This window comes from Thalassophryne amazonica, chromosome 3, assembly GCF_902500255.1.
Source record: "Thalassophryne amazonica chromosome 3, fThaAma1.1, whole genome shotgun sequence".
Lineage (NCBI taxonomy): Eukaryota > Metazoa > Chordata > Actinopteri > Batrachoidiformes > Batrachoididae > Thalassophryne > Thalassophryne amazonica.
The window spans coordinates 51,661,076-51,687,114 of NC_047105.1; the positions used below are offsets into that span (position 1 = coordinate 51,661,076).

Genomic DNA, 26,039 nt, shown 5'->3' on the forward strand with positions numbered 1-26,039 from the left:
GTACATACCCTCCTCAGTCACAACCACAGAAGCCTGTAAAGTTGTCATGGGTGTCTTAATAGTTTCCCTCTCTAGCCTCCTTCTTACAGTCACTTAGACCGTGAACTGCTTACTCCAGACAGAATTACCACACAGTGCCATACTGTGTATTTTTACACACACACACACACACACACACACACACACACACACACACACACACACACACACACACACACACACACACACACACACACACACACACACACACAGAGTGATTTGGAAATGCTATTGTACACACACACACAGAGTGATTTGGAAATGCTATTGTATTCATCCCCTAACTTGTGTGAAAACATTCTCTAAAAGTGATTTACTGTAAATTCATTATGTCCAGCATACATTTCATATCTATTTTCATTTTACTTTCTGAAAGCATTTTTTTTTGTTATTTCTGTTTAGAACTTTAGAATTTTGATACAAAACTGGTTTGTTAGCTTTTATTTCTGAACATATTTTAAAAAGTGTACTTAAAATATAGGGGTGCCAGTAATTCTGACCATGACTACATTAAGACCTCAAGTTTGAGGTTGGTGACGCATGTTACGGTATTACCCTTGTTGTTAAGCAAGCATTCTGACCCTTTTTGTTTTTCTGTTATTTGACACTCCTCATTATTAACATTCTGCAGGACACCATGCACAGATGAACCAGCAGCACATGATACCTGCCAGAAACTTCCATATGCATCGCATGACCTCTCACACTGACGACATCCAGGATGATTTTGATTGGGACTCCATTGTTTAGCCCAAGACCTTCTTTTGAAAATACAAGGGCGTGAGGAGTGGAGGTAGATGCCAGAGGAGGCCAGCCTGAGCTCAATGGCTGCAGAATTCAGAGGACGCGAATGTGGGTGGGATGCAGAAGAACATTTGACAGCTGTGGAGAGACGGACTTCAGTCATGACATTTTTACAAATGAAAAACATACATTACAACAAACAAACATTACTTTGAAGACAATCATTTAGTTGGACATCTTAAAGTGATTGCTTAAGTACTTGACTAGAGACAAGTAGAACACGTTCACATTTAAACCACACACTCTCCAGCTCCTCAGCCAACCCTCTCCATGCCCCCCCCCCCCCCCCCCCCCGCTCCCTAACTGTTATGTGATTTGAGCGAATTGCTCAACTTGTAATTCTTCTCGTGTTGACATTGGCCTCAGCTGCCTCTCAAATGAGTTTATCTATTTGTTTGTTTGTTTGTTTGTTTGTTTGTTGTTGTTTTTTCAGTTTTAACTTTGCTTTTACGGAACAAGGCCGCTATCTGAGTAATGTGATGGAGCTTTGTTGGTCACTTTTGGGAGAATGTGGGCGCCGCTGTGGATGAATTGGTGGTCAAGTTAGATTTATGACAACTGAGGGTTTGAACAGAGTGTTAAATGCTTATGCAGGTTTGACAAGAAACAAACCGAGAAAGATGATACAAAATAATTGTGATGTTTGGTCGGGCTCATTGCAACAGGCTTGTTTTAGCTTTTATTTCTTTTTCCATCTGAAGCACTCCAAGAAAAAAAAATGACAAGTATGAGCTGATGGTGATGACAGGGAAGACAATTGTTTAAATTCAATTAATTGAATAGAACAGAACTTGTGTACAGTTTTGTAAGTTTTTTTTGTTTGTTTGTTTGTTTGTTTTTTGCTCCACCAATCAAATCCTGCTGCAATGTGAAAGGGGGGAAAAATGCATTTTAACACAGGTTTTGAAGATGAGGTTCATTGTTCTCCCCCCCCCCCCCCCCTTAAAAAAATAGTCTATTGATCATTACATGTATCAGCATCATTCAAAATCCATCATTAAACATGAGTTGATGGGGTTTGTTGTATTAGTTGTTCTAAAACTGTATGCAAGTGAAAAAACATTATACTTGTAACAGTAACAATAATTACATTTTATATAAAATCTGCAGCATTTCAACAGTGTCCACTGAGTTAGTGGTTGATTAGGGTCCCGTCACACTTGGATGAAGACCACGGAGAACACACTGCGTCTTGAAAATTGTGATGAACACAATGAGGATGTGTTCAAATGGAAAAATTTGCACCTTTTCTCACAGCGTCTAACATGTTCCCACTAATGTCTTGTACCATGTGCATGATCATGCGCGTACCATGTGCAATTTGTTCTGACAATGTTCTTACTACAAAAAAAGTCACACCCCTGCATACCACTTTCTTGCTGCATCCGTCCTGTCCTTATTAATGCTGCGCCACACACTGTGCATTTTCATTTGTTCTGTAAGTTTTCTTGTGTCCACATATAGGTTCATCAATAAACTACAGTCAGAAAAACAGCATTCTTGCCATATATGCCCATCTATTTAAATACACACTCAAACGTTCTTTGCACTGTGTATGTACGAGTGCGTGCTTTGGCGTCAACCTTGATTTGTATGAGGTGGTGGGGAAATTTTTTGCTACACAGCAGACAGCGAACAGCACATTTCATTCTCATATTGCACATAGGCTGCTGCTGGGAGATTCCTGTACCCACCACAATTCTACTGTGTCAGTGAAGTCCCCATTAGATTTAACTGCTTCGTTAATATGTCCTTATTTAGTTCTTGCTGCTTCCTGATTCAATTACCTCCTTGCTGCATTTTTTTTTTATGTCCAAATTCCAGCCACATACTCCATAGCCATGGAGGATACAACATGCCATTAACAGTTTCTACTGTGTTATTAGTATGTTTTACATGTTCTTAACTGCGCCCTCCGAGTTTTGGAAACGTGGCAGAGTGTGACGGGGTATAAATTTGAAAAGTACTCAGTGTGTTAGATTGCAAATTATTTGATACTTTGACCATTAATGCCCACAATTCCATATATTTTTACCCTTTATGTGTAATTATAATTAGACAGTCACCGCCTGAATGGGTAAAAGCTACAGTTGTTGTAGTAATGGTTTCACACCTCTGACTAAACATGGCTAAGAAACATGAGCAGGATTGTACTTCCATCTCAATGTCCAGCATAAAATCACTTTTAAATATTTGGGTGAGTCTGATGGATTACTGATCGATAGAAGATGAATCTTCTGCTGAATTTTGTCTGTGCCATGGACAAGAAAGTGAGTTACATTTACAAATATCGTTGCCTTTTTTTCTCCCACTCAGAAGCAAAAAGAGATTTCAGTGTGCCACACTCACAGTTTGACTGCTGTTGTACATTCACAGGAGAATTAGCAACATGACTCATGAACGTACATGTGTGTATGCATGCAGGGTGAACATTTGGTGTGGGCATGTTCATGTTTTTTCATCGTATCAGGGCCGTGATTGATTCCTGCAATCATCTTTCTCCCATCTGCAAGCACAAACCTGATGCACAGTGTGGTTATAGACAAAGTTTAAAACATGCATTGTAGCAAGGACGGTTCCTAAAGCACAGAATAGGGAGATTGGTGGTTCTGGAATACGTTCCTATGTGTCCTCCTCAAACAGGAGCAGAACTTTTTGAGACACTTTAAAAAGTTGAGAAATGTTGATCTTAACCATCTGTAAAATGCACAGCACCTCCTCCTTTGACAAAGTACTCTTCTAAATTGCTGGTACAACGATATACATTTATTCACTAACAGTTGGTCTTTCTGCCCCCTAATGGCAGCTATGAGGCAAGTAACTGTGTGGCGCTTTGCACCTATGACACTGTGTGTCATCTAAGATCATTTAGGTCGATTATGGTCATCGGCAGTAAGTATAAATTGGATTTCATACTTGGATGACAGTCGTAGATTCTTTTTTATGATGATGCATAAAGTCTGTCATACTGAGTTTCTCCAGTTGCTTGATGGTTTATTGGATATGTCAAATCATAATTGCTTATTTGCAATCTTGAGTTGAATTGTCAAGAACTGCACTGTGCAGTGTGGTTTTTTTTTTTTTTTTCCTTTTGCAGTTAGTTTATTTAATTGTTTTTCCTGTCAGTCATCGTTTTATCTATTTTTTAATTCTGCAAATTGTCTTTACATTAAAAAAAACCCTGTGTATGGACAGCTGCTTTGCCTGTGGAAGTCAAATGTTTTTTCTTTTTGTTTGAGTTCGGCCATTACAGTTTCACTTGCGCTAAGACCGAATGCTTAGTTGAGTGGGTGTGGGACAAAGGACCTGAAACCTGCAAGTCCTCGGTTACATGTGTAACAGTTCTTCCAGGTGAAGACTGTCTCCATACAAACGACTAATTGAGCACACCAGCTCTCGGGGAAACAAAACGCGACGCAAGCGGATGTGGCTGAAAGGGAAAACTGATGATGATGACTGGATCACAACCACCATCTTATTTCACGTCTGTTCGTGTGCATTTGTGTGTTGACTTGTGTGCGTTTTAAGTTCTTTTTCAAAAGATGACTTTTTAAATACCGTTGGACATGTGTAACTGCCAGAGAGATTACTATTGTTGGGGGGGCACTTTAAAAAAAAAATGGGAGAATTTGTTATAATGTGGGAGAGAACTGCCAACAAGTACTGCTGATTGAGGCCTATTTTATTCAGTGCTGGTGTGTTATTGTGCTTGTACATATCTTCTTCTTCGTCTTTTCGATTCTCCCTTCTTCCTCCTGGGGGTGGGGCATCAAGGTCAGGGTGGGTCTTATTCATAAAAGAGAGGAGGGAAAAGAATTATTTTGTTATTGTCCTATCAGAGGGTGACAGTATGTATATATCTTTATTGTGTATATATGTGATGAAAACGCGTTGGCTTTTTGTGTGACACTACCTTTTACCTGTACTATGGTTCTACATTCAGTGTTTCAGTGTTGATAATATATATTTGCTTTGTGTTTTATGTTCAGTTTTGATTTTTGTCTGTCATTTCTTGTATTTTTTTTTCCTCCCTCCTACGTGTCCTTGTGTTATTGCACGGTTTATTACTTTTGTTGTCCGATGACGTGACACGGCTACTCTTTGTATTTGTTTAGTGCTGTAAAATAACTCGTGTTATTAGAGTTGTCAATACCACCACCCACCCCCACCCCTTTCCCCCAATATGCATGAATGGCACTTAAAGAAATAAAATATGGTAACTTCACTGTGGAATAATGTGCTGATTGTTTTTGTTTTTTTTTTTGTTTTTTTTTTGTTTTGTTTTTTTTGCAGGTGATATGGCGCTGTGATGCATTTATGTCAGGTGTTCAAACAAATCAGTGGTGTTATATGAATGTTGTACTACAATATATGTACTGCTCCTCTGAAGAAAGTCTGAAAAGAAAAAAAAAAAACTTGAACAATAAGTCAGTACACTGCATGATGTGTGGTGCACCGGAAAGTATTCACATTGCTTCGCTTTTTCCACATTATGTTACAGCTTTATTCCAGAATGGAGTAAACTCTGTTTTTTTTCTCCTCAAAAAATTCTACTCAGCGCCCCATAATGACATGAAAAAGGTTTTTTTTTGGGGGGGGGGGGGGTTGCAAATTTACTAAAAGTAAACTAAGAAATCACATGTACGTAAGTATTCACACCGTCTGCTCAATACTTTGTCGATACACCTTTGGCAGCAATGTGTGGGAGCAAGCCGGAGCACCCGGAGGGAACCCACACAAACGCAGGGAAAACATGCAAACTCTACACAGAGGCCACAGGTAGGAATAGATCCCATGATCTTCTTGCTGTGAGGCAAAAGTACTAACCACTACGACATTGTGCTGCCCCAGTTAACACCAAATTATGCCAATTAGTCATTCAGAAGCTTTTAAAAGTAGCCCAGTTGATTTCTGGACTCTTCCATTCTGCTTAGAGAAACATTCATTTTGGTGTATGTAAACTGTTGTCTCACAGAAAATGCGACACTGATAAAAACTTTATATCAATTTACCTAGTAACCGTTAATGACTTTGTAAGGATGTAAATCACCCATATTTGATTTATCATACTTTTTTTTTTTTGATCAACTGGAATATGGGCACTGCAGTTGGGGAGGCCTGAGATTAAATCTTTTTAGCCAAGATGTGTCAGTATGTCCACAACTGCACAGATAACGTCAGTGCATCAGTTCTTTCTGATTTGGTTAATGAAACTGTTCATGGTGGAACAGTGCCCTCTAGTGGTCAGAATTACTACCTTCAGCAATGAATCTACTAGCTACCAGATTGTTTTTGACAGTTTTATCAGGGCATACCTACACGCCAGATCACATACCAAAGCATGTAATAAATGTTAGTTTGTTCCCTCCCAATGCAAGTTAAGTACACCTCAACTGAGTCTCGTTAGGTAATTGCTCATTTGGTGCAAAGTCAATCCAGTGGTACCTAAAATATCTAGTTGTCAGCCCAAAGTCCAAGTCACATAACCAGACAATGCTCTTCCTAGATGTCTGTTGACCTCAAAGGCTGAGGACCCAGAGACATGAATGTTGTCACTTAGTTAACCATTTAACAATTTTGACACTTTCAGGTGCACGTTTAATGGCTGAGTCCAGGAAGTCATTGAAAGCCCGGGCTTTAGTCTTGATTCAGGATGATCATAAACACAGACAGTCCTCTGACTACTCACTCAGCTTCTCAAGTACTGCAAAGTTAGTGAATCCTCCTTGAAAGAAATACTTCATTCATTGGACTTCACAGTCCTAACCAACTGTCCATGCAAGAACCGAACAGAGTATGGGCCAGAACATGTTCCTGAAGAACACCAGTCAACACAAGTATGACATCAGATTCTACTCCCGCTCACTACAGCACACATTGTACCTGTGTACAGGCTGGCTATGATGTCCATCAACTTAGTGACTTCTAAATTTTAAGATGAGAGTAATCAATGCAGTACTATGCAAAAGTTTCAGGTACCCCAAAATTCTAACAAGAACTTTTTCTTTGCTCATAATTACACCAACAGAAAAACAAATTGTAACCATCCAACCAGCCCTACTTCAGTAAAAATCACATGAAGAGCTCTCTTTAATTTCAGGGGAGAACAGCATTTTTGTATTATGATTTTTGTTTTTGTCCTTGTTTTAAGTGTCCTATAAGTCCATAAATGTTGTTGGTGATGTTACTGGCATGGCATGTCACAGCACATTCTTGTTCTGAGAATGAAATGTACCCCCTTTTCAAGGAGCTTTTACTAATATATAGCTTTCTTTCCCTTTCTTTTTGCAAAACAAGGTGGTTAACAATGACAAGAGTCTAAATGTTGCTTTTAAAGACCTATTATTTACTTTTGTACTTTTACTTTCCATTGCACAAAATATCACAATATCAGGACTCAGAAATCTGGACCATGCAGCTTCCAGGCTATGCAGCAGAAAGCTGTCCCAGAATATTGGATCTAAATGAAACACCCTTTTTAGTTATTTTGCAGTGGCTCTTCCAGAAAAATACCCCTTTATTCCATTTTCATAGACCTGTGAAATATCTACAAAAAGCATCCCTTTTTCTGTGAAAATCACAATGCAGATGTGTAGTTGTGGTGGCATCCACTTACATGACTGGGGGGGTAACACAAATCAGTTTTTGGGAGTACAGATCGAACTTGTTAAAACATTAAGGAACACTTTTTTTATGTAAAGTAATAAATGTCAAAACATGAACATTAAGAAGGAGAAAAGGATGTGTACTGATTGCCCAGACAGAGAGACCTAGCTGGAAAGGATGTACAGCAGGTTAGAGTAATAACACTCATTTTCAACCGCTTATCCGAGATTGGGTTGCGGGGGCAACAGCTCTAGCAGGGGACCCCAGACTTCCCTTTCCCATGCCACATTGACCACCTCTGACTGGGGTATCCCAGGTGTTCCCAGGCCAGTGTGGATCCTGGATCTTCCCTGGGGTCTCCTCCCAGGTGGACATGCCTGGAACACCTCCCTAGGAAAGCACCCAGGAGGCATCCTTACCAGATGCCTGAACCACCTCAGCTGGCTCCTTTCAACATGAAGGAGCAGTGGCTCTACTCCAGATGACCGAACTTCTCACCCTATCTCTAAAGGAGACACCAGCCACCCTCCTAAGGAAGCCCATTTTGGCCACTTGTACTCACAATCTAGTTCTTTCGGTCAAGACCCAACCCTCATGACCATAGAATAGGAACGAAGATTGACCAGTAGATCGAGAGCTTCGCCTTTTGGCTCAGCTCCCTTTTCATCACAACAGTACGGCAGAGCGAATGAGATATCGCCCCTGCTGCGCCGATTTTCCGGCCAATCTCACACTCCATCGTCCCCTCACTCATGCACAAGACCCAGAGGTACTTGAACTCCTTCACTTGGGACAAGACCGTATTCCTTACCCGGAGTAGGTAATCCGTTGGTTTCCTGCTGAGAACCATGGCCTTAGATTTAGAGGTGCTGATCCTCACCCCAGCTGCTTCACACTCGGCTGCAAACTGATCCACTGAGTGTTGGAGGTCACCGGCCGATGAAGCCACATCATCTGCAAAAAGCAGTGATGAGACCCTGATCCCACCAAACTGAAAACCCTCTTCCCGCCAACTACACCTTGATATCCTGTCCATGAATATCACAAACAGGATTGATAACAAAGCGCAGCCCTGGTGGAGGCCAACCCACCACCAGAAATGAGTCCGACACTGTTGTGAGCACCCGAACACAGCTTTTGCTTTGTGAGTACAGAGATTGAATGGCCCTGAGAAGGGACCCCCTCTCTCCCAGGGTACCTGAACATATGCCTTCTCCAAGTCCACAAAACACATGTACACTGGATGGGCATACTCCCAGGCACAATTTAGGATCTTTTTGAGAGTGAAAAGCTGGTCTGTTGTTCCACAACCAGGACGGAACCTGCATTGTTCCTCTTCAATCAGAGGTTCGCCCATTAGCCCGAACCCTCCTTTCCAGCACCCTGGAGTAGACTTTACCAGGGAGGCTGAGTAGTGTGATGCCCCTGTAGTTGGCACACACTCCCTGGTCCCCCTTTTTAAATATGGGAACCACCACCCCAGTTTGCCACTCCTTAGGCACTGTCCCAGAGCTCAACGCAATGTTGAAGAGACATCTCATCCAAGACAATCCCTCCACACCCAGAGCCTTCAGTATTTCTGGACGGATCTCATCAATCCCCAGAGCCTTGCCACTGTGGAGTTGTTTGACTGCCTCAGTGACTTCCAAAAGGGAAAATGATGAAAGTCCTCCATCAGCTTCCAGCTCTGCCCCTACTATAGAGGGTGCTCCGGTCTGATGCAGGAGTTGCTCAAAGGGTTACTTCAGCGCCGGATTACATCCTCAGTTGAGGTCAACAGAGTCCCATCCTTACTGTAGACAACTTGGATGGTTCCTCGTTTTCCCCTCCTGAGGTGCCTCACGGCCCGCCAGAAGCACCTTGGTGCTGACTGACAGTCCTTCTCCAAGGCTGCTCCAAACTCCTCCCACACCTGCTGTTTTGCCTCCCCCACAGCAGAGACTGCTGCCCTTCGGGCCTGTCGGTACCTTGCAACTGCCTCTGGAGTCCAAATGGTAAATTACTGACAAGTGAGGAGAGTGCATTGAGAAGGTAGAGGGAGTATTTTGAGGAGTTGATGAATGAGGAAAATGAGAGTGAGAAGGCTGGATGATATGTAGAGACGTGCTAAGGATTAGTAAGGATGAAGTTGTAACATGGGGTTTCTCATAAAAAGGGAGTTAGAAGACCCAATCAAAAGACAACGTGTTAGCAGTAGCTTTGTGCGTTTATTTACAACAACCTGCTGTAAAGTGCAGTCACTGCGGTAAAGACCAAAACAACTTTCGTCACATCTCCACTTTTAAGTTGGATATTACACCTTCCAATATCAAAATACAGTCTTTAATTTAACCTAATTGCATGAGTAGGGCAAGTCAGGTTTTCTCTAACAGCTAAAGCTAACATGTGACCTCCTTGTTTTCCTAAATTGTCCAACAAATGAGAGTACCCTTTGCTTTCTTTGTTTTTTTTCTCCCAGCAACACAACAGAAATATCACCATAACTGTGAACTGAAAATTGCTCAAATAGTATGTTACATGGTAGAACGGGAGGAGGATTACTCTGCCCCATGCTACTCCTCATTCTGCCTTAATATGTTAATTTTGCAACAGGTTTCACGAACACATTCTGAATATATCGTCAGGACTATGGAAGGTAGTATGGAGTGTGTCAGCTGCTGTGGAGATCATCTGTGAAGATGATTCTGGATCAGGGGTTTCCAACTCTGTTCGCAGAGAGCAACTGCCCTGCATGTTTTCCATGTCTGCATGTTCAAGTCACACCTGATTTTTTTTTTTTTTTTTAACTGGTGTTTTCCAGCTCTTGATTGGCTGAGCACACCTGGTAAGAGTTAATTACCTGGGAGTGGAACAGGGAGAGTCTGCAAATAATGCAGGCAGGTGCTCTCCAGAAACAGACACCTTTTCCAGATATTCGTTGTTGATGATCTGCAAGTGCCTGTGCAAGTTTCATGTGGCATCTCCTTGTGGTGCCTTTACCACAAACAACTGTGGTGTAGTATCTGTGGTTTGTGACCCCAGTTTTACTCAGTTTCTTTTCAGAATCTGTTGTGAGCCATACGCTGTCTCCTACGCTCAAGGCAGGGAGTGGCTTTTCAGAGTAGTAGACACTTTCATAACCTTGCTGAGCCTCGGCATCATTCCGTGTTATTTGCAACAGATCAGGCTAAGCTGGTTTTACTTGATGGTTGAGTTTGAGAACCATAGTTCATAGTCTCCTTCCCTCCTTCATTGGTTGGCTCCGTAGCGGTAGCCCGATAACTTAGAAGGATAAGTTGCGAGTTTTCACTGCCTTTGGGTGCCCTTGGCCCTGCTGACAGCTCGCTTGGCTATCCCATTCGCCCTATTGATGTGGGAAAAAAAATCCCCCAAAATTCGAAGAGGTTGCTGCGTTGCGAGATCTCAGTAACATTGAGAACTGCATTGAGACGCTCTGATCGGGCTGCACTTTAACCACTGCACATGAACAACATCGCAACATAAAACTATTTTTATATTGTGCCTAAAACTCTCATGAATATATTCTCTGGGTTTATAGACGTTATTGCATTTGTTTTATGTAAACATGCGATAATCACAGTCTGTCTCTCCGTTATTTTCAATGGGAACTGCTGTGAGCTACGCTTGCTTCCTGATCATGTCGTTTTGGGGGAAAGTGAAGTTTGCTCTTTAACGTCTTAATTATTGTCCTTTACAACACTTTTTGTTCTCTTTGTTCCAGACTAATATATATGTCTGAAATTCGGTTTGCATTTATTAAATTCCACGCAGATTAAACGTAGCAGACATGGATTATTTGTTATAATTGTTTTCAAGTTTTCAGGGTATCATGCATGCAGTTTCTTATGACGAAAAGCATCAAAAAATACATTTTTGTAGTATATTAATTTACAATTGTTATCATGTGGATTCTCTGTTGTCTGACTGCAGCGACTCTCTGGTGCGCAAGGGATTATGGGACACGTCAATAGGGCGAATTGGCTTTTCTTTTTTTTTTAAACTTTGTTTATTTAAATTTTAATTTTTTCAAACATAAAGAAAACACAAATCATAATTAAACAACATAATAGACCGATTTTACCAAAAATAAGATACATTCAGAAATAAAGATATTGAATGCCATCATACGTTGCATCATCTCTATGTATGTCTGTGTCATTAAACAATTGCTTACATCAAGAGTAAATATATGATGTCCATTTTTCCCAAAACAGTTTCTCTTTGTCCAAAGATTGTCTCAGAGAAAAAGTTATTTTTTCCATCTCGTATATTTTGTTAACAATGTTCATCCATTCTGTAAGGGTGGGGGGTTCTTGTAGCCATCTTCTGGTTATTGCTTTTTTGCTGGCTGCCTGTAATATCTGAAGGAGGTAACGATCCTTTTTTCTCATCCCGGTAGGTATATTTCCTAAGTAAAATACACTGAAAGTTTCAAGTATTTGAAGTCTGGTTACAGTCTTGATTATTTTTATTATGTCTGCCCAATAGGTGGCGATTTTGGGGCAATTCCAGAATATGTGGTAATGTCCAGCTGATGACTGTCCACAATTCCTCCAACAGTTGCCCTGTACAACCCCTGGCAAAAATTATGGAATCACCGGCCTCGGAGGATGTTCATTCAGTTGTTTAATTTTGTAGAAAAAAGCAGATCACAGACATGACACAAAACTAAAGTCATTTCAAATGGCAACTTTCTGGCTTTAAGAAACACTATAAGAAATCAAGAAAAAAAATTGTGGCAGTCAGTAACGGTTACTTTTTTAGACCAAGCAGAGGGAAAAAAATATGGACTCACTCAATTCTGAGGAATAAATTATGGAATCACCCTGTAAATTTTCAGCCCCAAAACTAACACCTGCATCAAATCAGATCTGCTCGTTAGTCTGCATCTAAAAAGGAGTGATCACACCTTGGAGAGCTGTTGCACCAAGTGGACTGACATGAATCATGGCTCCAACACGAGAGATGTCAATTGAAACAAAGGAGAGGATTATCAAACTCTTAAAAGAGGGTAAATCATCACACAATGTTGCAAAAGATGTTGGTTGTTCACAGTCAGCTGTGTCTAAACTCTGGACCAAATACAAACAACATGGGAAGGTTGTTAAAGGCAAACATACTGGTAGACCAAGGAAAACATCAAAGCGTCAAGACAGAAAACTTAAAGCAATATGTCTCAAAAATCGAAAATGCACAACAAAACAAATGAGGAACGAATGGGAGGAAACTGGAGTCAACGTCTGTGACCGAACTGTAATGAGATTTATAAAGATGACTGCCTGAAGAGAACATGTAAATTTCCACAGTCATTGATGATATGGGGCTGCATGTCAGGTAAAGGCACTGGGGAGACGGCTGTCATTACATCATCAATAAATGCACAAGTTTACGTTGATATTTTGGACACTTTTCTTATCCCATCAATTGAAAGGATGTTTGGGGATGATGAAATCATTTTTCAAGATGATAATGCATCTTGCCGTAGAGCAAAAACTGTGAAAACATTCCTTGCAAAAAGACACATAGGGTAAATGTCATGGCCTGCAAATAGTCCGGATCTTAATCCATCTGAAAATCTTTGGTGGAAGTTGAAGAAAATGGTCCATGACAAGGCTCCAACCTGCAAAGCTGATCTGGCAACAGCAATCAGAGAAAGTTGGAGCCAGATTGATGAAGAGTACTGTTTGTCACTCATTAAGTCCATGCCTCAGAGACTGCAAGCTGTTATAAAAGCCAGAGGTGGTGCAATAAAATACTAGTGATGTGTTGGAGCGTTCTTTTGTTTTTCATGATTCCATAATTTTTTCCTCAGAATTGAGTGATTCCATATTTTTTTCCCTCTGCTTGGTCTAAAAAAGTAACCGTTACTGACTGCCACAATTTTTTTTCCTGATTTCTTATAGTGTTTCTTAAAGCCAGAAAGTTGCCATTTGAAATGACTTTAGTTTTGTGTCATGTCTGTGATCTGCTTTTTTTCTACAAAATTAAACAACTGAATGAACATCCTCCGAGGCCGGTGATTCCATAATTATTGCCAGGAGTTGTATATGGCTTTTGGTCTGATGTTCTTTGATTTTAGGTGTTGTAAAATATCTCATTGTGTTCTTCCACATAAATTCTCTCCACAAATCTGAGCTTGAGGTTGTCGTGATAGTTTTACATATATTTAGCCAATCATCTTCTGTTAATTTAATTCTGGCCTCTTTTTCCCATTTCTGTTTTATGTACATAGTTGAATTTGCTCTTCTTATTTGCAAAACAGAATATGTGGAGGAGACATACTTTTTAGTAAGTTTCCCTTTGCATACGTCCAAGATAAGTCCGACCAAGTCATCAATTTCTTGTTTTGTATTTCTGATATTATTATTGAAGTGATGTCTCAACTGAAGGTACCTGTAGAAATCATCCTTCTCCAAGGCGTAATCAATTGCTAGTTGTTGGAAGCTTTTTATGTTGCCATCTGATATTTTCCAATACGCAGTTATCCCATTGTTACACCAGTATTGGAATTTGCTATCAAATTTGGAGGGAGTAAATTGTGTATCATAAGCAGGCCAACGCAAAATTCGTGCAGCTTTTTCAAAGGCCTCTTTTCTAGATTCTTTAAACCAAATATTTAATGGTGTTTTTATGTAAACATTTACACTGTTTAGTAATTTAATTTTCTGTTTGTCTCCCAAAATAGAGGGAAGGGGAACACCAGTCTCTGCTTGATCAATTCCTTTCCATTTGGCATCCTCAGTTGAGTCACACCACAAAACCAAAACTCTAAGCTGTGCGGCCTTGTAATAACTTTTGAGACAAGGGAGAGCCATGCCTCCTTCGCTTACTTAATTGCATGGTTTCATATTTTATTCGTGGGCGTTTATTCCAAATGAAACTAGAAATCATTCTGTTCCATTCAACAAATTGCCTGGAGGACACTTCGATTGGTAATGCCAAAAATAGATATCGTAATTTAGGTAATATGGTCATTTTTATCATTTCAATTCTATGATACATGTTCATGGGGAGGAGCAACCATCTCTTTAAATCTGCTTTAATATTGTTTGTCAGGGGGTCATAATTGTATTTGAAAAGGTCATTTGGATCCTTGGGTATTTGGACGCCTAGGTATTTAATTATACAGTTGTTCCAATTACACTGTAAGCGTTTTAGGACATTTTTACTCGGTTTATAATTGTAAGTGAGGATTTGAGTTTTTTGGAAATTTAATTTGTAACCACAGTATGATCCAAATGTATCGAGTAGGGTTATTAATGTGGTTAGGCTGGTCTCGGGTTTGGTAAGTGTAAGCAAAACATCGTTGGCATATAGACAAATTTTATATTCTTTGTCTTTTACAAAGATGCCTTTGATATTACCTATTTCTCTAATTGCTTGTGCTAGTGGCTCAATATACAATGCGAATAAGGTTGCACTGAGGCCGCATCCTTGCCTACATCCCCTTTTCAGCGAAATTTCGCCGGAGAGATCCCCATTAATTTTTATCCTGGCTGTGGGGGAATGGTATAGTGATTTGAGACATTGGATGAATTGATCATCAAAGCCAAAACGTTTTAAGGTCAGAAATAAAAACTCCCATCGGACAGAGTCAAAAGCCTTTTCAGCATCAAGGCTTCAAACAACTGACTCTGTGTTTGTCATGTATTTTACAAGGTGAAGGGCTCTGCGGATGTTGTGTGCCTGTCTCCCTTTCACAAATCCCGTCTGATCAGTATCTATTAATTCTGGGATAATGTGTTCTAGTCTTTTTGCCAGGATTGTTGTAAATATTTTATAATCTACATTTAGTATTGATACAGGCCGATATGAGCCGCATTCAGTTGCATCTTTCCCTGTTTTTGGTATTACAGAGATAAGGGCTTGATTCCAGGATTTAGGTATTGTACCTCCTGTGAGCACATAATCAAAGCAAGATTTAAGCAAAGGTGTAATTTTTTGTCTAAAATATTTGTACCACTCTGAAGGAAACCCATCAGAGCCTGGCATTTTGTTTCCCTTTAAGTTTGAAATTGCTTTATCGATTTTTTTCTGTTATTTTTTTGTGTAAGTTTTTTGTTTTGTTCTCTTCCTATCAAAGGTAAGTCTAATTTTGTAAGAAAATTCTCTACTATAGTTGCATCTGCTGCAGATGGCTGAGAATATAAATTTGTATAATAAGTAATAAAGGATGTCTGAATCTCTTCTAAATTATATTGTACTGTGTTATTAACTGGGTCTCTTATCTTGTGAATATTGTGGCTGGCTTGTAGTTTTCGTGTCCTCCAGGCAAGTAACATTTTAGCTCTTGGTCCATTCTCGTAATAATTTTGTTTAATAAAGTTTGCTTTCCTTTCTATGTGATCGTCATATAGATTGTTTAATATTTGTTTAACTGAAAGGATTTTTTGCAGCGTATCGTTGTCTTTGTTTCTCGTGTGGTGTTGTCTAAGAATTTTAGTTCAGCAGTCTTGTCTGAAATTAGTTTCTCTTTCTTTTTAATTGATGACCACATTATAAGCCTTCCTCTCAAAACTGCTTTTGCTGCATCCCATATCACACTAGGTGAAGTTTCATTGTTATCATTATGATGTGTAGTCTGTTAATTGTTCTTCTACATATTTTTTAAGGTCTATATCATTAAGGATGTTATTAAGTCTCCAAAGGGTTTCTTTTCGCTTGGTATCTAAATGTAACGTCAAATATACTCCTGCATGGTCTGAAACATCTTGTACTCCAATTTCACAATGAATAATTCTGTGCCTGTCTGAGCTGAGCATGTCTAGTCTAGATAACATAGTATGTGAATGAGATAAAAAGGTAAAGCATTTCTCATGTGGATGAAAATCTCGCCACACATCTTTCATACCCACTTCTTTAAGCAATTTGTTAATCAGTATTGCTGGAGGTTGTATCCTCTTATTTGTGGAAGAGTCAAGAGAAGGGGATAAATGAGCGTTCCAGTCTCCAGCACATACTAGTACTCCAGATATTTCAGTACATATTAAGTTGAATATTTTTTTAACAAACTGCTTATCATTTCGGGAGGGCGATAAACATTAAGTAATGTCACTTTTTTATGATCAATCAAACCCTTTACTAGCACATATCTTCCTTCAGTGTCAGAAATTTGCGAAGTGAACTCAAAGTTGATTTTGTTTGAAATAAGAATTGCCACTGCTCTCGCATTTCCTTTTTTGAAATATGAATAGTAAGTATGTTTGAACCATTTTTTTATTTTTTCATGCTCAGTGTCGTTAAGATGCGTCTCTTGCCAAAATATCACTTCTTGTTTCTCACGTTTAATTTTACTGATTATTTTACTACGTTTTATTGGGTTATGTAAGCCGTTTACGTTAAGGGAAATAAAATTATACTTTTGTCTATTAATTTTACTTAAGTCAACACAATGTACATTATAGAGTATGTGGCTAAGCATAAACAAAAAGGTTGGTCTAGAAGAACAATAATAACAGTGATAACATTGATGAACAACATAATATAACAGTGACTTCCACAAGTGAAGTGGATTATCCACTTCGAAGTTGAGAGGAGAGTCCCTGCGGAACAAGGGAGCCCCTGACAGCGCAGACTGCTGGTCCATAGCAGCGCGCAGAACGGAAAAACAAGCAATCGCTATCCAGTGTCTGGGTCAAGATTGACATTTGGATGAGGAAAGTGTCATATGTCGTTTCACATTGAGTAGAGAAGAAGCCCTTAAGAAGCATCTGCGTCACGTCAAAACTCCTTTAATCTTTCTTGGATACTTTTGATCCTTGATTCCCATTTGCGTCGTGGAGAATCCACTTTTTGCCAATGTGGTTTGGACACCCTCACGCCCGCTGGTCTTCCCATCGTTGTTTGTGTCAGGATGTTTCCGTCTATCACTCCTTTACGCTTCAAGTCTTCTGCTGCGTCTCTTGCGTTGTTGTAGATCACGGGGCCGGTTTGAAGGTGGACTCGTAGTCGTGCAGGGTGCAGTGTCTGGAAACGAATATTTTTTTCTTGCAGCGCTCTCCGTATGGGGATGTATGCTTTTCTTTTTTACAGAGTGTCTCCTGTATAGTCGTGTTCGAAAAAACACATCTTTCCTTGAACATAATGACTTTCTTGTTCCATGCTGATCGAAGTACAAGTTCTTTAGTCTTGAACTCGAGAAAGCACACTACTATAGATCTTGGGTTGGAGTCCTCGGGAGACTGAGGAGCATTGGAGCGGTGGCAACGTTGTATTCCCAGAGTGGTATGGGGAAGAGACAGTTCAGTTTTGATGAAATTCTCGATGAATCCCGTCATATCATTCCCTTCAGCTTGCTCCTTTATTCCGTGGATCCGGATGTTGTTTCTGCGGGAAAATGCTGCAAGTGATTCAAGACGAGTTTGAATCTCGTCCTGAAGATCAAGTGTGTAGGATAAAGCATCTTTCACATCCGTGCTGAATTCCTCCATCTCCGTTACTCGCTCCTCGGTTGCTTCGATTCTGTCTTTCATTTGGTTAACATTGTTCTCCACAATGTTGAGTCTGGAGTTCATTTCTTCCCTGAACTCAGAGGTCATTCTTAAGTTGTCCGGTTTTGTGACTGAGTTCTTGGACTTCCGTGTGTACTTTTTGAATTTCGGCGATAATGCTGTTTCTCATAACCTCCATGCTATCGGTGGTTAGCTTGTTAGCTTGCGCGCTACGCTCACCTAGCTTGTTGCTATCGCTCTGGTCTCTGTCACTTTCACTCGGTGAAAAAGTCTCTTCTTCTTTGTCAACTTGAATATTTCCTCTTGTCTTTCCCCTGGCATATTTGTTAAGCTGCTTTCTGATTATAATTTCAGTATATAAACGCCAGGGGAAGTTGGACCCGCTGGAAGATGTAAAATTAAGCGGCTGCTCGTCTATCCGCCATACCGGAAGTCCTCTAGGGTGAATTGGCTTGAGGGTAGTGTGGGCATAATGTCATATGGAGGATTTCATACCGCAATGTGAAGTATTTGAAGGGCTGTGAGCTGTATTGAGGACCATTGTCCTTTACAAGCTCTTCTGGGATCAAAACCGTGCGATTATGCTCACCAGCTTGTTTATCACAGCTTGTAGTCTTGGTGAGGTTCAGTACTTGTATCCACCTTGAGTTGTAATCGGTGGCTCCTAGGAAATTACCGTGCACACAAATCTGCAGCGTTTCTGGCAGAGGTGTAGTAATAAGTGGCTCCCAGTATTGGCTTCACACCAGGCCATGGAGCATGTGATTAGATGTTTCAAATCTGCAGTGATTAAACCATTATTCAAGAAATCTAATCTTGATCTAAACTTGAAAAACTATAGGCCGATATCAAATATCATTTTGCTCTAAATTCTGGAAAAAGTGGTTTCACGGCAGCTTGTGAACCACCTTACTGAGAATAATCTTTTTGAGTCACTGCAGTATGCTTTCAGAAAATATCATTCCACAGAGACGGCTCTCACTAAAGTGGTGAATGATCTTCTTCTTGCAATGGATTCGGACACCACTACGATTTTGGTGCTGTTGGATCTTAGTGCTGCATTTGATACCATGGATCATCATATTCTACTCAACAGGCTGGAGAATCATTTTGGGATTACTGGGAGTGCCCTTGCATGGTTGACATCATACCTGACCAGTCGTTCTCACTGTGTTTTGTACAGTAACACTATCTCTTACCTTAGTGGCATGAAATTTGGGGTTCCACAGGGGTCTGTCTTAGGCCCCCTGCTTTTCTCCTTTTATATAGCACCCCTTGGGCACATATTGCGGCATTTTGTGATTACGTTTCACTGCTATGCTGATGATACTCAGTTATGCTTATAACTGCTGGTAATCTCATCCACATAAAATCCTTAGAAGATTGCCTTGCATCAGTGAGAATCTGGATGTCGAGCAACTTCCTACTTTTAAACTCTGACAAGACTGAAATGATGGTTCTTGATCCAGTGAGACATCGGCATCAATTTGACCAGCTAACACTTAGCCTAAGCTTGTGTGTCATACATTACACTGACAAAGTGAGGAACCTTGTGGTAATTTTTGATCCTATGTTATCCTTTGACCTCCACATTAGACATTACAAGGACTGCTTTCTTCCACCTGCAAAATATAGTGAAGAGTCATCCCATCCTGTCTAAGGCTGATGCTGAGACCTTGATTCATGCATTTGTCTCTGCTAGACTGGACTACTGCAATGTTCTATTTTCTGGTTTACTGCAGTCCAGCATTAGGGCTCTCAAATTGGTTCAAAATGCTGCTGCCAGACTTTTGACACGAAGCAGAAAGTTTGACCACATGACACCCATTTTGGTGTCTCTTCACTGGCTTCCTTGTTGCTTCTTGTTGTTGTTGTTACAAATTATACTGTATTTGTTGTCTTTCTGATGCCTGATTCTGTTTTTCTTTTCTCTCTCTGTTTGAGGTGCGGCTCCATCCAGAGATGGGTGTGGTGTCTGTTTTCTGAGGCCCTCCTGTCTTGTGCACCAGCAACATGTTGAAGAGTCCTGATCACCCGAGCTTGTGTTCAAGGGGGTGGTTTGTGTCAAAGAGCAGATATTGGTCAGTGTGAGTGGGTTTTCTGTAAACCCCTGTCTGGAGCTGCCTGTTCTCTCCAATCGTAACATCACAGTCCAAGAAGGCTAAATGGTTGTTTCTGGCATCCTCACTTGTGAAATTGATATTTGAGTCCACCGAGTTGATGTGCTCTGTAAAGTCCTCAACCTCCTGTTGCTTGATTTTAACCCATGTGTCATCGACATATCTGAACCAGTGACTGGGAGAGATGCCCGTGAAAGATGTCAAGGCTCTCTTCTCACAACCATGGTTCTGCCTGTAGTAATTCAACACAGAGCCCTACAGGTGCCCACAACTACAGAGGGAAGGGCTAAAGAACAACAACTTGTCCGGAAAGCCCTCACAGTATGTGGGTACCCACGATGGTCCCTGGATAAAGTGCATAAGTCCCAGAGAACAAAGAGACCAGACAGACAGGAGACGGAGACAAGAAGAAGAGTGTCTCTCCCTTATTTAGCAGGAGTAGGGTAAAAACTACAGAGGATCTTCAGACAGCACAAAATCCCACTTTACTTTAAACCTGTTAACACAGAAATTAGTTCACCCTAATGCTGCGTTTACACATAACGACGACAAGTCACGAATGCCACGAAGTACACATTCTTGGCCACTGATCACGAATCTGATGATTCGGGGCAGAGGCGTTAGGTGTCCTCAGGAACTGCTGCAACCTGTTACCAGACGTTACGATTAATGGCACGTGTTGCTGGAGAATTATCAGGATCCATTCTGCACGGTCAAGAATAGTGTTCCGCGTTGTTGTGCGCTATTGCACGTAACAGCGCATCGTTAAGTTCTGTCACATTGTGAACGAGGTGAATTGTCTCCACACACACACCCATATTCATCCAACCGAATTCAGATCGCTCCAGTTTTTCAGAAGAACTTTGTGACTGCATGCATAGTTGGGCTCTGTGCCATGGAGTGGCGCAGAGAGGAGGAGGAGGACAGAGCGAGATCTGTGGCTTCATGCGGCTCTCGTCTCGCACATTTTCCCAAACATCAGGCATATGCAGCAGGTGGAACACCTGCAGGAGCATCCTGAGGAGCTTCAGCAGGAACTGTGGAACGACATTTGGAGCCGAGTTTAATTGTGTGCACGTGACAGAAAACCGATTCGTTGTGGCGCGCAGTGAAATGTGACGTCGCGTTACAAGTCGTGTCAAAACTTGACAGTTTCCGTGTCACTTCGTAATAACACGTGACAGTTTGGGCTCCAAGAACCATCACAGGAACCACTACGAATGTTGTCACGTTCTATTAAGGATCACTACTTATCAAGACGGATCAATACACTCAGTTGCAACCTCCACGATGTGAGACGAAATGAGGATGGTGTGTGACATTCGTGGAAGATTTTTTGACAGGCAAAAACATGCTCCACAAATATCAAGAATATCACGCACCAACACGCACTATTAAGAAACCTATTCAGATGCATTAAGTCACATTAAGACTGTCAGGAATGTGTCACAAATGACAGAAAAATGACATAAGGCGTCTTGGTTATGTGTAAACACACCTTAAGGACAGGATCCCTAGTTACAAACAGAGCAATGTAGTGTATTCTATCAGATGTCAGGAAAACTGTAACGAACACTGCATAGGTGAGACTAAGCAACCGTTACACAAAAGGCTATACCAGCACCGCAGAGAGGGCGCCAGTGGACCTCAGTCTGCAGTTCATCTCCACCTTAAAGACACTAACCACACGTTTGAGGACAAGGAAGTTAAAATCTTAGCCAGAGAGAAGAAATGGTTTGAGAGAGGGGTGAACGAGGCATTCTATGTGAAACAGTTGAAACCCAGCCTTAACCGGGGAGGGGGTCTGAGACACGCTTTGTCCCCTGTTTACAATGGGGTACTCAGATCAAAGCAGTTTCAGTCTTTTGTTCATGGTAATGAGTCATTAACGTCATCAGGAGAAGCGTCAGCCCCATCTTTAGGAGGGACAGCTACCCTGTCATTAGGAGGGTGTTAATTAAAGCAATTGTTTATTCACTAGCCAACAGCAGCCTGCCTCTCTGTAGGAGGGGTCTGGTTAGGTTTAAAACTCCAGCTTTTGTGGCTTCTATTTGTTCTTCTCTACAAGGGTCAGACAGAAGTCAAACTACCAGAACAAGAATTTAAGCTGAGGAAGCTTCTATGATTTGAAGCGCAACGTCCTCGCATCAAGCAACCCAGTCCAGTCGAAGATTCAAGCTTCTCTACTATGGAAACCACCTGGACAACTGAGAGCCTACACAGAATCAAAGTGCCTGGTTACGTCAGCTGCTTTTGTCAGCATAGGTCACTGGTCATTTAAAGTTTCAGTGAAGGTGCTTCATCTTTATTTCCTATGACAAGCCTATCGTATCTCCTTTTGCAGAAAAGTCACAGTGGGCTGCAAGTTCTTTCAGTTGTTATATGTATTGTTCCACAGACTTACCCAATTCCTGTGTACTTGAGTGGTAACGAGCCCACGGGAAAATTATGTTGCGCTTCAGTAAAAAAAAAAAAAAAAAAAAGACCATCAAACAGGCTCAATATTCGGTCATACTCATAAGCTTCCTCTTCATCCTCCAGGTCAAATGATTTCAACACCCGTCCTGCCTCTGGATCCATGGCAGAAAGTATTCACAGTGCTTCACTTTTGCAGAGAATTATGTGTGGATGGTGCAGGATAGGTACAAGGACAGTGTGACAGTGATGAGATGCACATTACTCGTGTGTTAAATGCTTGGTGAAACAAGGTCGACGTCCATTGGATTCTATGAGATACGTTAACCTGTAACGTGATAACTGAACATGACAGATGCTGCAAACTTGTCCTTTTTAAAATCAGATTACCTCAACCAACACTTTGCATCACTTGTTACCAAAATGTTTTACCAAAACCAATGTACAAACCGAAACTGTCATCATTTTTGCTGCCTTACCCCATAACTCCATAACATTCCGAATGGATAGTTCAAACTATACCTTTTTGGAATCCCTTTGATCAGACAAATAATGTGATATATACTTTTCAATATGACTGGAGCATTTTTAAAGGTTGACCTTTGTATAATCCTTCACTGGCCCCTACCTAGCTGTAGCTGCCTGGGATGGCCACTGTACATGTAGGACATGGTACACTGAGGCTGGATTGTCAGTGATGTTTAGTCCTCTTAAGTGATACAGAAAACCTTCTTGTAAGTAAATTGTAAGTTCTGTGTGGACCAGTAGCAGAATCTCATACTTCTTAATAGTAAATCCTAGCATTCTTTCGGGGATGTGTTTTGGCTCCTTCACTGTTCAGTGCTTGCATGGACAGTGTGTTGGATAGGGTTGTGAAGACCAGTGACTTCAGTGCCTTTCTTTGTGAGGAAAGGTTTACTTATCTTGACTTTGCAGATGATATTATGGTTTTTGCAGAATCAGTGACTGCCTTGATTACAGCCCTTGAGAAGCTGAGGTACAGTAGTGTTCAGAATAATAGTAATGCTATGTGACTAAAAAGATTACTCCAGGTTTTGAGTATATTTCTTATTGTTACATGGGAATCAAGGTACTAGTAGATTCAGTAGATTCTCACAAATCCAACAAGACCAAGCATTCATGATATGCACACTCTTAAGGCTATGAAATTGGGCTATTAGTAAAAAAAAAAAAAGTAGAAAAGGGGGTGTCCACAATAATAGTAGCATCTGCTGTTCATGCTACAAACTCAAAGCTGTTATGTTCAAATTGCTTTTTTAGCAATCCTGTGAATCACTAAACTAGTATTTAGTTGTATAACCACAGTTTTTCATGATTTCTTCACATCTGCGAGGCATTGATTTTGTTGGTTTGGAACCAAGATTTTGCTCATTTACTAGTGTGCTTGGGATCATTGTCTTGTTGAAACACCCATTTCAAGGGCATGTCCTCTTCAACATAAGGCAACATGACCTGATATATAGGCCTAACAGCATAGTAGGAGAAACATGCCCATATCATGATGCTTGCACCACCATGCTTCACTGTCTTCACTGTGAACTGTGGCTTGAATTAAAGTTCTGGTTTTTTTTTTTTTTTGGTCCATTTTAAAGCATTGGAGATCACTGTAAATGAACAGCCTACAATTTTTTACACCTGCGTCTAAGTTTTCCCCTCTCCACTCAATCCAAGTGTCAAGGTTCACAATTGTCCTGGACCAAGAGTAAAGGCACCTTGACACCTGCATGAATTAGATCCCTGCATTGCCGCACAATTCGTTGTGCCAATGCGTCCCGCTTGACACCGCTGTTCGTTCAGCTTGATACCACGCTGTACAAAATAATCATTTCATAGCCAATGGTGCATTTACCCACAGAACTTGGCTGATGAAACCATTCTCTCATCGCTCCCAGAATTACGGAGAAATTATCTACAGCTTCAGGTTGTCTCCTGTGCATGGTGTGGTGGACAACGCATTTGGAATCTTGTCTCAAAGGTAATTATTTATAACATACGTATTGTAATGGATTGGTAAAATAGTTGCATTTTCATTATTATAGATGCAACATCTCGTCAAAAAAACAGAGTTACCCTCAGTATTTCATTGATAATAATGTCAAGAAGGAAAATAAGGATGAGGTAGTCAACGGTTTTAATAATTTTTTTGTAAATATTGGACCAAGCTTGGCAGAAAAAATTCCCGATTCCCAACCTGAGGATTTGGATAATAATCTCATAGAAAGAAATCCCTGTTCAATGTTCCTCACAGCAGTGGATGGAAATGAAATTATAGACATTGTGAATAATTGTAAATATAAAACATCTACCGATTTAAATGAAATTGATATGGTGGTGGTAAAACAGGTCATTGAATGGATTGTAGAACCATTAACATACATCTGTAACTTATCATTTCAAACCGGTAAATTTCCCAATCAAATGAAAATAGCTAAGGTTGTGCCGCTGTATAAGACTGGGGATAGACACCACTTCACAAATTATAGACCTGTTTCTTTGCTTCCACAATTTTCCAAATTATTAGAAAAGTTATTCAATAATAGATTAGACAAATTCATAAATAAACATAAATTACTTACTGATAGTCAATATGGATTCAGAGCACATAGTTCAACATCACTTGCATTAATAGAATCAGTTGAGGAGATTACAAACGCCATAGACCACAAATTACATTCAGTTGGAATATTTATAGATCTTAAAAAGGCTTTTGATACAATTAATCATGACATATTAATCAATAAACTTGAACAGTATGGGATTAGGGGGTTGGTGTTGCACTGGGTGAGAAGCTACTTAAGTAACAGAAAACAGTTTGTGAAGTTGGGGGAATATACATCATCATGCTTGGACAATGCTTGTGGCGTCCCACAGGGGTCAGTATTGGGTCCAAAACTGTTTCTAATTTATATAAATGATATTGTCAATGTTTCCAAAATATTAAAATTAGTATTATTTGCAGATGACACAAGCATTTTTTGTTCAGGGGGGGATTTGCAGGAGTTACTGAGGAGGATCAGTATAGAAATGGGAAAATTGAAAATATGGTTTGACAGAAATAAATTATCATTAAACTTAAGTAAAACAAAATACATGTTATTTGGCTATTGTAATACAGATATACAGGTTCAGTTACAAGTCGAGGGGGTAGATATTGAAAGGGTACATGAAAATAAGTTTCTGGGGGTGATAATAGATGATAAGATAAACTGGAAGACTCATATAAAACATATACAAAGTAAACTGTCAAGAAGCATTTCAGTTCTAAACAAAGCGAAACATATTCTGGACCACAACTCACTCCGCATTCTTTACTGCTCACTGGTTTTACCATATTTACAGTACTGTGCAGAGGTATGGGGTAATACTTATAAAGGTACAACACAATCACTATCAGTAATGCAGAAAAGAGCTATAAGAATTATTCATAATACTGGCTATAGAGATCATACAAATCCACTATTTTTACAATCCAAATTCTTAAAATTCACAGACTTGGTTCATTTTCAAACAGTACAAATTGTGTATAAAGCAATAAACAATTTACTTCCAGCAAATATTAAAAATATGTTTTTTAACAGATCAG

At 40.3% G+C, this 26,039-nt stretch overlaps 1 protein-coding gene across 2 annotated transcripts in view; it reads left to right on the top strand.

Moving 5' to 3' along the window:
* The window catches only part of foxj3 (forkhead box J3), a 384,376-nt gene extending 379,308 nt beyond the window's left edge, over positions 1 to 5,068 (top strand). For both annotated transcript variants that reach the window (XM_034166255.1, XM_034166254.1), the window contains exon 12: positions 671 to 5,068. In XM_034166255.1, coding sequence (XP_034022146.1) covers positions 671 to 789 — 119 coding nt within the window. In that variant the 3' untranslated portion in view covers positions 790 to 5,068. The remainder of the gene's footprint in view (positions 1 to 670) is intronic.
* Positions 5,069 to 26,039: the final 20,971 nt, after the last annotated feature.